The sequence below is a fragment of the Mauremys mutica genome, chromosome 6 (genome assembly GCF_020497125.1).
Source record: "Mauremys mutica isolate MM-2020 ecotype Southern chromosome 6, ASM2049712v1, whole genome shotgun sequence".
NCBI lineage: Eukaryota > Metazoa > Chordata > Testudines > Geoemydidae > Mauremys > Mauremys mutica.
In genome coordinates this window covers 26139296-26152289 of record NC_059077.1, presented here as the reverse complement: position 1 = coordinate 26152289, position 12994 = coordinate 26139296, and the positions used below count along the sequence as shown (strand labels likewise).

At 41.0% G+C, this 12994-nt stretch overlaps 1 protein-coding gene across 1 annotated transcript in view; it reads left to right on the top strand.

Annotated features, from left to right (window-relative positions):
- Nucleotides 1-12994, top strand: part of RICTOR (RPTOR independent companion of MTOR complex 2) — a 170397-nt gene that overhangs the window by 144335 nt on the left and 13068 nt on the right. The window contains exons 31-34 of the mRNA XM_045021191.1: nt 1129-2158; nt 6365-6542; nt 8855-8939; nt 10359-10592. Coding sequence (XP_044877126.1) covers nt 1129-2158; nt 6365-6542; nt 8855-8939; nt 10359-10592 — 1527 coding nt within the window. The remainder of the gene's footprint in view (nt 1-1128; nt 2159-6364; nt 6543-8854; nt 8940-10358; nt 10593-12994) is intronic.

Below are 12994 nucleotides of genomic sequence, written 5' to 3'. Positions count from 1 at the left end.
TATAGTGGTAAACATTTCCAAGTAAGTTTTGAAAACATCTAGAAAATGTTTTGTATGTACAGTATTATACTTATAATCTTGATGTAAATTTTCTAGGCTTAATAATAATAACAATAATACATTTGTTTTGTGACCAATACTGGGAATTTAAATCTGCTGCTAACCATACTGTATTTAGAATCTTTAAATAGCCCTAAAGAATGCAGCACTGCTGATTGGAGGTTAGTCTCAGGTTAAGTATTAAATACAATAATGTAGCTATATCTTTGAAACAATGAAATCTTTAACATATAAAGTATTTCGTAAAAGGTAATAACCTGACAAACCAGGATTTGAAGAGATGTCTTCCTTTTCTGATGGGTACAGAAACTAATATATGCAAGTACTACGTGTTGCAGAAATTGAAACGAAACAAAAACATATATTAATACGTATAGCCATTGTCATTGTAAATACCAAAGGAAATGGTTATTTTCAATAGCCTGTGAGGAATTTAGTAATACAAGTCCCATTGCATTTCAGTGAGACTTGTGTGCCTAAATTCTTTAGATGTTTAGATGCCTTCAGTTGTCAGGTTACTTGCATTACTTTTGTTTTTGTTTTTTGTTTTGTTTGTTTAAGAAATTTACATATTGACAGGTGAAAGGCTATCTTAGAAAATTTGTGATAGGCAGCTATTGTACAAACCATTTAGGCATCCACATTTTATGATGAAATGAACAAAATGTGAATGAATTTTTAAAGGTGTGATTCAAGCTGTGTGATTCAGATTTTAAGTTTGATGCAGCTTCTATTAACAAAGAATGTAACTGCAATTTGTTTTCATGGAAATTTCTTAATTCCCCCTAAAGCCAATGCTAACAGCCATCTTTTCCAAAGAACAAAAATAAGACAGGGCAAGAGAAGGGGATTGTTTTTATAAGCAGGGAACAAATGCTAATTTAAAATGTGACTTGTGCATCATAACATACACGTTTACTTCTTTTTGTTTTAGAATTATTAAATGTCTTTACCTGATCTTACTGTGCATCAAGTTTCAGTAATTTTTCAATAAGTTTTTTACAATTTAGTTCCTACACTTTCTAGAAATATCAGCATTCAGTAATAAGAATCCTTATTTAATTTCAGGTATGTTTATCCTGGAGGATGACCGGTTTGGCAGTACTTCTACTAGCACATTTTTCCTGGATATCAATGAGGATGCAGAACAAACATTTTATGACAAACCTGGACCCTTAAAGGATAAGGATCGTAGTCCTTTTCCCTTTTTTGCTTCTAGCAGATTTGTGAAGAATCGCATCCTAAATTCACTTACTTTGCCTAATAAAAAACATAGAAGTAGCAGCGATCCTAAAGGAGGCAAACTGTCATCATCAGACAGTAAATCAGGCTTGAGACGAAATCGTACAGTAACAGAGCCTTCCAGTAGTATAGACTTTACTCCTGGGGATGAATTCACTTCTGGGTTCAGAGTTCCTAAAATCCATACTTTACGCTTAGAAACTTCATTTGTTGGGAGCAAGAACATGGAAGATACAGGTAGTACCCCAAGTATTGGAGAAAATGATCTAAAGCTGCCAAAAGGTCTTGGAAATGAAAATCACAGAGAAAACACAAGCAGAGAGAGACTAATAGGAGATGGTTCTACACAAACACATTTCAAGAGTCGTAGCTTAAGTTTTAATACAGATACCACAACAAGTGGCATAAGCTCAATGAGTTCAAGTCCGTCAAGGGAGACGGTGGGTGTGGACACTACAAATGTAGACACTGACTGTGGAAGTTTGAGTACTGTGGTAAGTACAAAAACAGTTAAAACAAGCCACTATTCAACACCACAATCTAACCACCTGCCTCTTTCAAAATCAATTTCTGTATCCCTGGTGCCACCAGGGTCTTCTCATACGCTTCCTCGAAGAGCACAGTCCCTTAAAGCTCCTTCTCTTGCTACCATAAAGAGTCTTGCTGACTACAACTTTAGTTATACAAGTTCTCGAGATGCCTTCGGCTACGCTACACTGAAACGCTTACAGCAGCAAAGGATGCATCCTTCACTGTCGCATTCGGAAGCCTTAGCATCTCCAGCAAAGGATGTGCTGTTTACTGACACTATTACCATGAAGTCTGGGAGCTTGGATTCTCGGCTAACGCCAAGCAGGTAAGAGGCATCCATGCTAATTTATTATTTCACAAGCATAGCTGCAAATTAAATGAAATTTTTTTTCTCATGAAAATTACTTCTACAGCTTTCTGCTAATGATAGGTAACATTCAATGCCTAATGATCCACAAATCCATTGGAAGCAGTGTAACTGTCTTAAGGGAATAATCAATCAACTAGGGATCTGAACTTCCTTATTGCTGTTCTAAAAGGCCCAGCATATACAACTGTCTTCAGAACCCCTCTGCCAGGTAGACCAGTCACAGGAACAACTATTTTCTTATTTATGTTGGTGTTTTTTCCCATTTAACTTTTTTTTTAATTGTTAAACACTAATATTACTTAACCAGAAATAATGATTCAGACTGATCTCCCTGTTTTCATGCAATGAGAGCAAACAGTGTTTTATTTTCTTGAGTTTCTCCCAGTGTCACTTACTGAGGTTTTAAACTGAGAGCACTATCTCTGGATTAGTCCTGGATTAAGTCCAGCACAGGGAGACGCTGGATGAAATCCTTGCCCCACTGAAGTCAATAGGAATTTTGTCATTGACTTCATTAGGTCCAGAATGTCATCCGTGGGACCCATTTTTAGAGAGTCAATTTCTCCTTTATATTAATGTGTGATGTTAGACATTCTGAAGCACTGATTAGGCCATTTACGTAAGATGCTTGTCTCATGACACAGACAGTCTTGCCTTTGCTGGAGAGAAACTTCCAGTTGCTGAAGTCCCAGCACACTCCTCCTTTTTATCAGGTCACTGTCCCTGGACTCTAATACAAAAGACAAAGCTCTGGAAACAGTCTTTGACTACTGTTGTCTCAAATTTGAGACTGCTCCTCGCAGGGAGAAGTTTTCTAGCTCTGTTTTTTTCTGTCTGCCCCCTTTCCCTCCAACACACACATCCTTTCACCAGCATCCTGGTTGATGTGACAGAAAGGGGAGAGGTTACCATAGTTGTTTCTTCTCTGGCGCCTCCTGGCTGCTGCACAGGAGGCAGGCATCTGGTGCTCTGTCTCCGGTGAATAATTCTAGTGCCTGCCTCGGTGGCTCATTGCTTTCCCAAGCTGCAGCAGCATGAAATAGGACATATTTGACTTTCTCATATGTTCTAAATTTAGGGGCATAGTTTTGAAAATCTTGATCTTATGATAGGATATGGTCCTTTTTTAGTCAGATGTAATTGAAGAGGTGCGTAGTGCCCACAACTTCCATGTAAGTTATGATTACTGGGCATCTTTCAGGTCATGCCCCAAATCATCATATAAGATCACACCTGTTTTATTACTGGCTAGACCTCAGGAAAATGTCCTCACTCTTTACCTACACTAGTGTTTTTTCTTCTGGTCTTCCCCTGAGAAAAATAATTAAGTTCATAGGTTAATATTAAATTCCTAACTCTGAAGTTGGAAATGAGGAAAATAGTGGCAAATAGGTGTCATTAGAACATTTAAAGTGGTATGACTGTTTTGTGGTGGTCACTCATTGTAATAAGTAGTTGTCTAGGTCTAGATTAATGGCATGATTTTTTTTTCTGCATCAGTTGCTACTCTAATTAGTGCTGGTACACAGAGATACTTACTAGAATATGATATCAAGAATAAAATCCAATTCTCCTACCTGATTTAACCATGAGACCAGCAAATGAAGCAGTGGTCCTACAGATGATCTCATTCACTACACAACCCTGATTCATGCATAGAGAGGTCCATCCTGTATACTGAATATGCCAGGGGTCCTTTGGAAAAAGTAATATTTGATCATATAATTAAAGATTATCTAGTATATACACACACACACAAGGGGACTGAATTAAGGTTGCACAGCTAATTTTAATGGTCATATTTCCTAAGCTTTGAGTGCTTGACTTGGTAAACAATGTTCTTTTAACATAGTTTTTGTATTTAATTTCCTATGTTTTTAAAAAGCAAATGGGGAAGGGGGAAAAAATAAATTTAATTATACAGCATAATATTGACACCCATATGGGTCATTGGTAAGGTTGAGACGTTTAGATCTACCAAATACCTCTGCCACTTGAGCTAGCAGAGTAACTGATAGGTCTTAGTAGGTTGTCCTCTATGTGGACCAGTACTAAAGGGAATGAGAGAGACAGTTTGCCAGATATCTGCTGACAGCAGAGGAATGGGAAGACTCCAGAATCTTGGGTTCTGTTCCAAGATCTGTAGGGGGAGTGCTCTAGTGGGCACACACACTTCCCATTCCCTCAAAGCATGACCCCTTCTGTCCCATCCCCGCCAACACGTTCTTGTCTCTTCCTCACTGCTCCTTATCCCTCTCCGTCCTGTTCTTCTTCCATAGCCACTCCAAGTCTCCATTCCTCAGAACTCTTATCCCATTGATTAGCCTGTCCCATTTTCCGCTACTTGGCACCTCATGTGATCTCTCTCTCTCCCCCCACTCACCCAATCCCACTTCCTGCATTCACCATCATCACTGGCTCCCAGTCCCCTCATTGGTTCATCTCATCTCATTGTGCCCTTCACCCCCAGCTCCTGTCTGTTTTTTTTTTTACCAGTCAGTACCAGTTTTCCCCCTGCACTCTGGCTCTTTATCAGATCTGTCTCCCTTCTTTTCTCCCACCCCGCTGGCTTTCAGACCCAGGCTTTTGCATAGCCAGTTTCAGACTTCCCCATCCCAATTTCCCTCTCCTCACCAATACTAGTCCACCCTCCCAGGTTCCTTGTCCCCATTTCTTCCACTCTCCATCCTTGGATACAGATCTTGTCCCATCTGCTTTCAGTTCACGTGTTTTTTTCCTCCACTCTGAGCCAAGCCAGGGTAAGGAAATCATTGAGCACGGAGGAGAAAGAGTCCCTGGTCTCAGTTCTAGTGCCCAGACCTGGAATGGCCTGCAACAGCCCAGAGCTGCAATTGTAGGAAGAGATCTGCTCAGTACCAAGAACACGCCCATGAAGACAGATTCTTTGGAGAATTTAGCCCAGGGATGGGCAAACTTTTTGGCCTGAGGGCCACATCTGGGTGGGGAAATTGCATGCAGAGTTATGAATGTAGGGCTGGGGCGGGAAGTTGGGATGCGTGAGGGAGTGCGGTGTGGAAGAAGGGGCTCAGCGCAAGGGATTGGGGTGCGGCGGGGGCTCAAGGCAAGGAGTTAAGGGGTTGGGGTGCAGGAGGGGGGTGCAGGGTGCGGTGGGGGGCTGGGGTGTGGGGTGTAGGGGGGGTGCAGGGTGGGGCAGGGGGTTGGGGTGAAGCAGGGGACTCAGGGAAGGGGGTTGGGGTGCGGCAGGGAGCTGGGGTGTGGAGTGCAGGCGAGGTTTGGGGTGTGGGCTCTGGCACGGCGCCACTTACCTGGAGCAGCTCTGGGGTGGCAGGGGTGTGCACTGGGGGCCAGGGCAGGCTCCCTGCCTGCCCTGATGCCACACCGCTCCCAGAGGTGGCCGGCATCATGTTCCTGTGGCCCCTGGGGAGGAGTGGGGAGGGGGGGCAGAGGGTTCTGTGCGCTGCCCTCACCTGCGGGTATCTCCCTCAAAGCTCTCATTGGCTATGGTTCCCCCTTCCCGGCCAATGAGAGCTGCAGGGGACGGTGCCTGCACGCAAGGGCAGCACGCGGAGCTCTCTGCACCCCCAATCCCAGGAGCCACACTTCCAGGAGCGGCGTGGGACCTGTGGCACCATGGGGGTGGCAATCCCGCGGGCTGGATCCAAAGCCCTGACGGGCCGGATCCGGCCCATGGGCTATAGTTTGCCCACCCTTGATTTAGTCACTGAAATCTAAAATCTCTATTGAGCATATGTGAAATGTGCGGTTTGTTCGTCCCCCAGGCTTGTAACTTGGCCAGATTCGGGCAGATATCAAGTCACATCCTTGGCACAGAGTCACCCCTTGACAAATGTCAAGTCCTTTCCCCTAATCATAGGGGTGCTAGTTTCCCAAATAAAGGTGGTCAGACATTTTTTTAACATCGGCAAAATGTATATTTCCTTGACCTTGTTCTCGGAAATAGATAAACTATTTTGACTGAAATTTTCCAAAAGAAATTTCAGCCTGAAGCAGACACCTGGCATGGAAAATTTAAGCCCAAGTGGTTAAAATTTGGGCAAGTCATAAGTAACTGGAAATGGGGTCTTATACTGGGATGTGTTTGGCAACCTTAACACAAGCGGAATCTAAAAAGGAGTGATTGTCAGAAGTTTGTCATTTGTTCTTTTAATTATCTTACAGGTTCATGAAAGCTTTAAGTTATGCCTCGCTAGATAAAGAAGATTTATTAAGCCCTATTAACCAAAACACACTGCAGCGTTCCTCCTCTGTTCGGTCCATGGTGTCCAATGCTGCGTATGGTAGTACTGATGATTACATTGGCCTTGCTCTCCCAGTGGATATCAATGAAATATTTCAGGTATGTACACAGCAGTGTGTTTAACTGACGTACAGAATGAAAATGAGTTTGCATTTATTTTCATGAGTAATGGCAAAACTTCTCCCACTGATTCAGTATTCTGTTAGGATGTGTGAAATTCTCATCTACCTCAATGAGGAGATCTACATATGTAGGAAGAGCAAGATACTGAAATTTCTGAGTTGTACACATTTCTGAAATAGGGACACTTTCCTACCGTAGTTATTTACAGAAAAGTTCCAATCAGTTGTGGTCACATGGTTTTGGAAGGGTGTTTTCATTTAAATTAAATGTTCTTAGATAAAAAGCTAGTGAATTAAAGTAGAAAACCTGTGCTTCTTGAGGTTGAAATCTCAGCACTCGCTAACAGCTATATATGTGATATTCCTTTGAGCTTCATCACAATAGGACTTCCTGTTGACATTGTTTTATACTAAAATTGGCATAATCATTTTTCACCCCCTCCATCTGCGCTTGATCTTTCCTCATGAAATCCTTCTGCCACTCCCAGTGCGCTCCCCTCATTAAATAACTACTGCTTCATTTCTCTTCTCTTCTCCTCCTCCTCTACATGCTCTCTCGCCTGTTTTCTTTTCTCTAATCCTTTGTAGGTCCTCTGCAATCTCATTTCTCCTCTGCTCCACTTGGTTGTTTTCACTGCTGGCCAACTTTTAGAGGCTATTCCATGTTCTTATCCTCCCTGATCTACTGATAGGCTATCCCTTTCTCCTCTTTTACCATTCACTTGACTGTTTCTCTGCCTTTCTCATCAAACTCTCCTTCAGCAGAATTCTCCTCACTGGCTTCACCTCCTTTTTGTTGGTGGTGTTGAAGGTTCTGTCCTTGCCCCCACATCTTACTGCACCCTTTTCTTAGGTAAACTTTTTCTTTTAAGATCTGCCATCTCTCTGCTGGTGGTTCTCAAATCTAACTTTGTATCCGTCCAGTAATGTTCTGCAACTTTCTCTACCCATACACATACCTAAATAGCTGCACAGATGATAACATACATATATGGACATCAATCTGCCAGCTCAAAACAACTATAGTGCAATGTGGAACTCTGTTCATCCCCAAAACCCTCTCTTTCTCGTTTCTGTTAATAATTGCACCAACCTCCCTGTTACCCTGCTTCACAAACTTGATGTAATGTTTTTACGGTACTCTTCAGTGCACATGTTCAGACTTGATAAATCTTGCCAATTCTTTCATACTATTTGTACAGCATCTAGCATGATGGGGGCCCTTATTCTGATTGAGTTCTGTAAATGCTACTGTAATCTAAGTAATTAATAATTTATCTTCAAAATGTGACCATCTTCTGCACCACTAGTGCTAAAAAACCCGGTTGATGCCATGGCTATATTACTCTCCTATCCAGCATGCTGTATCTAAAATAACCTTCCTTGAATGTCCCTCACTCTGCATTTCTTCACTCTTTTCTGATCATTTTTCATCATATTCAAACTCATTCATTCTCATCTTCATGGCTGCAGATACCACTGCTAGTGCCTAGTTCTCCCTTCCCTATCCTGACTTCCAGCTCAGCGCACCTAGCTATTCCTAGGGACGTGTAGAATATCCTCTGATCCTGTGTGATGCAGTTTCATTCCTCCTTCAAATTCCTGCTCAGGACTCACTTTGGTTAGACTTCCAGTACTGATCTCTCGCCAATATCTGTTCTTCTATCAAACTTTGTTCCATCAAATTTATCATATAATATATTACTATACAATATCTAAAAACTGTGTACACAATAGAGGAAAAAACAAAGAACTAATAAGATATGTAACTACATACAGTAATTTATTCCTTGATTTTTACTGTTGTAATCCTCCTTCCAATATTTCCTTTCACTGTCTACCATTAATTGTTTTGATATACGTAAGGGCTTGTCTACATGTGGGGAAATGCTTACAGTAGCTGTTAGTGCGGAGTAGATGCTGTACACGAATTTCATATGTGGACACTTTCTGGGCTCTCTGCATGCTAACTTCCCCATATAATCAAGCCCTTACTTGCATCTTAAACTCAATGGAGCAGAGTTCTGTCCTTAAAGCACCTTTCACATGTATGATATTGTAGAAATATTTGTAGATGCAACAAATGATATAATCTTCAGGTTATTGTGTGCACTTTGTCGATTAGCTATATAGATTATAAAAACGTAAATAATTGTGATCATCTTGTTTTATAAGTTTCAGTTTCCAGCTGTTCAATAAAATCTAAAAAAAATTCTGCATATTAGTTCAAAGATCTTTTAATGACTTTCTTGAAACACTTCTGCATAACTTTCATTTAAAATGTTTCAGGTTAAGGAGACTCCTTATTTCCAAAAGAAAACCATGCCTCCATTTGATGACCGTGGAACTAGAGTCTTTGCATCTGATGTAGGAGGTAGTTGTTTTTCTTTTCAATACCATGTAATTTTATATAGCTTGACATTACCATACTTTTTTTTCTTTCCTTACCCTTCTTGAAAAGATTATTCCTAGCTGTTCAGTTTTGAGAACTGAATTTAGATTTTTCAGGATAACGGAGCATCGGCCCCATATCAGATCTTGCTTGCAAGGTGTCCTGATCTTGCTTGGAAGCAAGATAAGACACCAGGGAAATGAACTGGAGCCCAAATGAGAAACAACTGATCATGATGGGTTTAGAGAAAGCAAATTAACTGTAAACCAGGACAGAAATTCTCTCCCCCATTGATAGTAAGGTATGTCTCCACCAATTGTTGCTCACTGTTTGTAACCTGGAAGATTGGTTAGATTCCCGTTTCCTCTGGATGATCATCTTTGCCTGCTTGGTAACCTGACTTTCTTGCCATAAGCATATTCAACCACTATCTCATGATCTTCTTTGACTACTTGTGTATTTCCTGGTGGTATTGACCTACAAAGCCTTACCACTTATGATTTTCCTACTGAAATACTACCTCTCTCCGTGTGACATATTGTAACAATTGAGATCAGCAGAGGCGCTCTAGCTGGACACCCCGCCCTACTACAGTATGGTGTAAAAGATGGTGTTCTTTTGGTGGATATAGTGTTTCCTTTGGGAATGTGTTTCCCTCTAAGACCAAAATAGTCAGAATCCACTGACCTTCAGGTCTCACTGCAAGACACGTGTTTTTAAAGAGCTACTGAAGAAAGAAATATTGTTAGTGGCAATGTTAAGGGAAAGTGGGGGATGTGGGTTATTTTTGGGCTTCCTGGTTATTTACTTGTTATGGGGTTATTTTTCTTCTTTGTTGTAATTTTAACTGTTTGTCAGCAGCACTTGCAGTGTCCTGGTAAGTTGTGTAGTTATCAAACTTGTCACATACAAAAACTATTATACAAAACATTTTGATTGCATACGTCAGCTTGTTGCACCAATAAAAGAGAAGGTCAAATACCTGCTTCTATTTAAGTTTATTGACTTTACACCAAAGTTTCATTCTTTTATTTTGAAAGGGAGTCAATATTTATTATGTATATTTTTTTTGCATTATTAATGTTGAAATAAATTCATTATTGGCTGTGCATATTTTCTTCAGTTTGAATGTACAATTGAATTTATGGATGTATTTTAATTTTGCAGTATTTTGACTGTCTTACTCATAAAGAAATTGAGGTTGTAGGGGATGTTGTGAGATTTATTACAGAAAGAAAATCAAAGTTTTAATACTAACAACTCTTCTTGGAGATATGCCACTTCCCAACTAAAAATATTTTGTTATTTTTGGCTAATTTTTAAAAGAGATTTAATTAAAAGAATATAATCTTAATTTACTTTGATCTTGCTTTTTTCTGATTTCTAATTGTGTGTCTACAGGCCATCCATCTGGGACTGCGGATGTTGTCAAAAGTCCCTTCCAAATGCTTAGACAGCAGATCAGCCTCACAGAGATAATGAATACAAGTCGTTCAGATGCCTCTCAGTTTTTAGAAAACACAGAAGACACTGGGTTACAGGAGCACACAGATGATAACTGCCTTTATTGCGTTTGTATCCAGATACTGGGATACCAGCAGAATAACAGGGTGAACACTGGATATAGTCATACAGGTTAGTTTGCCTCCATTACTGTCTACTTTTATTTGTTTCAGTGGGATTTATAGAAATGCTGAATAAAAATACTGATGTAGTCTGTTGTGAAGATGAACAAAAATAGTGCATCCTTTTTAATGGTTATTCTGTCTTTGTGTAGCACTAAAATCTTGTGCAATCAGCAGTGATATTTCTAGATTATAATTTCCCAATTTTCTGCTTCTTCTGTTGGCGTTCATGCAACGGTGTGCATACATTCTTTTTCAATTTTTTTTAAAAAGCTCACCAAAGAAGAAAATTATTTAAAATGTGAACATTTGAAACCTAATTCAAGCTTGCACATTGATCAGCATGCAGAAAACTGAGATTCACTTTCAAACCAACTGGGAAAAAATACTTTTTCCATGTCAGACAATATGTATGTTAAAATGGAAATAACCAGCTTATGCTTGGACAGTCTGTCTGAGAAGAGATGCGGTGAACAGAAGGGGATTTGGTTGTCTGTCTTCTCCAGTTACTCTTGTTTGGAGTAGAATAAGTCATAAGAGGTTTCTCCACTTCCCTCCCGAACCTGCTTCTGCAGAGTTTGCTGGTGTGTGCACTTTATGGTGTCTATAGTAAAACAGACTCTGCTAACAGAACTTCTAATCTCTATAGGTTGGGTCTCCACCGTTTCACCATGCTGATCTACTTTGGATCAACCTTAAAATTTAAAGATCTGAGTTCTGTTCCCAGCACTGCCACAGACTTCCTGTGTGAATTTTTTGGCAAGTTCAGTGGAATTACACTGGAGTAATGCCTCTGTTCTCCATCTGTTAAAATAGCTTAATACTTACTTTTTTCTGCAGCCAGGTCTCTTCCACAATTCTGATACATATGGGCTATTTGCCTCCTGCCTTCCATTTCCAGGGGCAGTGTAGTGCTGTAACATAGCCCCTTCTGGTCACATCCTGTTTTCTAGCTTGATGCCAGATCTTCTGCCTCCACAGCAGTAGTTCATATAGGCAATTCACTTTGCTCCCAACCATTTCTTTGCCAGCTTTAATTTTAATCATTTTTCAGATAGTGATGAGCTTTTACTCTCCTTCCTCTTCCGAGCAGGTAAAAAGCAGTGTGGTGGTATCAGCCACCGGGATCTGACCATTACGTTCCTGCCAGTACAGGCATGATGGAGCACTCCTGCGAACACCAAGCTAAATCAGTGAGGCATAATTTACAGGCTCTTCAGAGGGCCTGTTCACAGCCAGCCGACCCTCATGCTGCTAAGCCTGGGACTTAGTCGGATGGTCTTATTGGGTCTGTCCTTACCCCAAGGAGCCATGACCTAAATGCAGAAAAGCCTGATCAGGAGTCTTGGAGCATATTTGGGAGAGAATCAAAGGATGGGGGAGGACACCATCTGGCCAGCCCAAGGGGTATATCCTAGGGCAGACCCAGGCCAGAAGAAGAAATCATTGAGTAGGACATGGTGCTGCTTTTCTGTTCCCCACCAGATGCTAAAGTGAATCGTAAGATCTCTGGGGAAAGAAGTAAGACCATATGCGGTTCCCCTTTTTCTCAACACGAGTCTGGGGACTCTAGCAATGAGATCCCATCCCGTAGGCAGAGGGAGTGGAACCCAGAGGGGGAGAACAGAGAGGGAGATCTATTCAGATCACTTAAGATAGAAGAGCTGCAAGAGACCCTGCCCCGGCTACACCTGAGGGTCAACTCTTTCAAAGTGGGTGAAAAAAGGTTTTTTAAAAACAAAATAGAATAAAAATGAGGAGAAAAACCTAGAAATCTAAGAGGTGTTTGTGCCCTGACTTAAAGCACCACCCCTTCTGCTAAGGAAGGAGAGCGCTCATATTCAGGCTCTGAGTAGGGCATGGAAGAAATGCAGAAAAAGTATTTTCCTCTGTTTAAATTTGAGACCATGTAAAGCAACAGAGCAGATATGAGGAAAAGTCTCAGGACAAATACCTGTCTTCCAAATCTTTGTCTGAGACAGCAATCCCACTGTACCCATTCTTTGAAGGTGTGATCAGGGAGAAATGGGAATTCCTTAATAAGGGTAAGCTTTATATAAGCAGGTATGCTGTGTCAGCCCAATGAGCTGTTGGCTTAGGGGGACTTTGAGTTGGCTCTTGCAACTTATAGAACCTAGGTTAAAAACGCCATCACAGAAATATCAAAGGTCAGTGCTGCAGTGGCATCTATGGCAAAAGATACAGTGATCCTATTCGAATGGGATTTCTTTCCCAAAGATGCAACTGATAGAAAGATGAAAGCCACCAAGGGATTTTGAGGTTGCCTTGGCCACCCTCAGAATGTCCATGGCCACTACATGCATCACAAGAACTACAGTGTCCTGGCTGGATTGACCATAATGCCAAGGGAGACACAGACATCCTGATTTCTGGTCTACCATTAAGAAAATA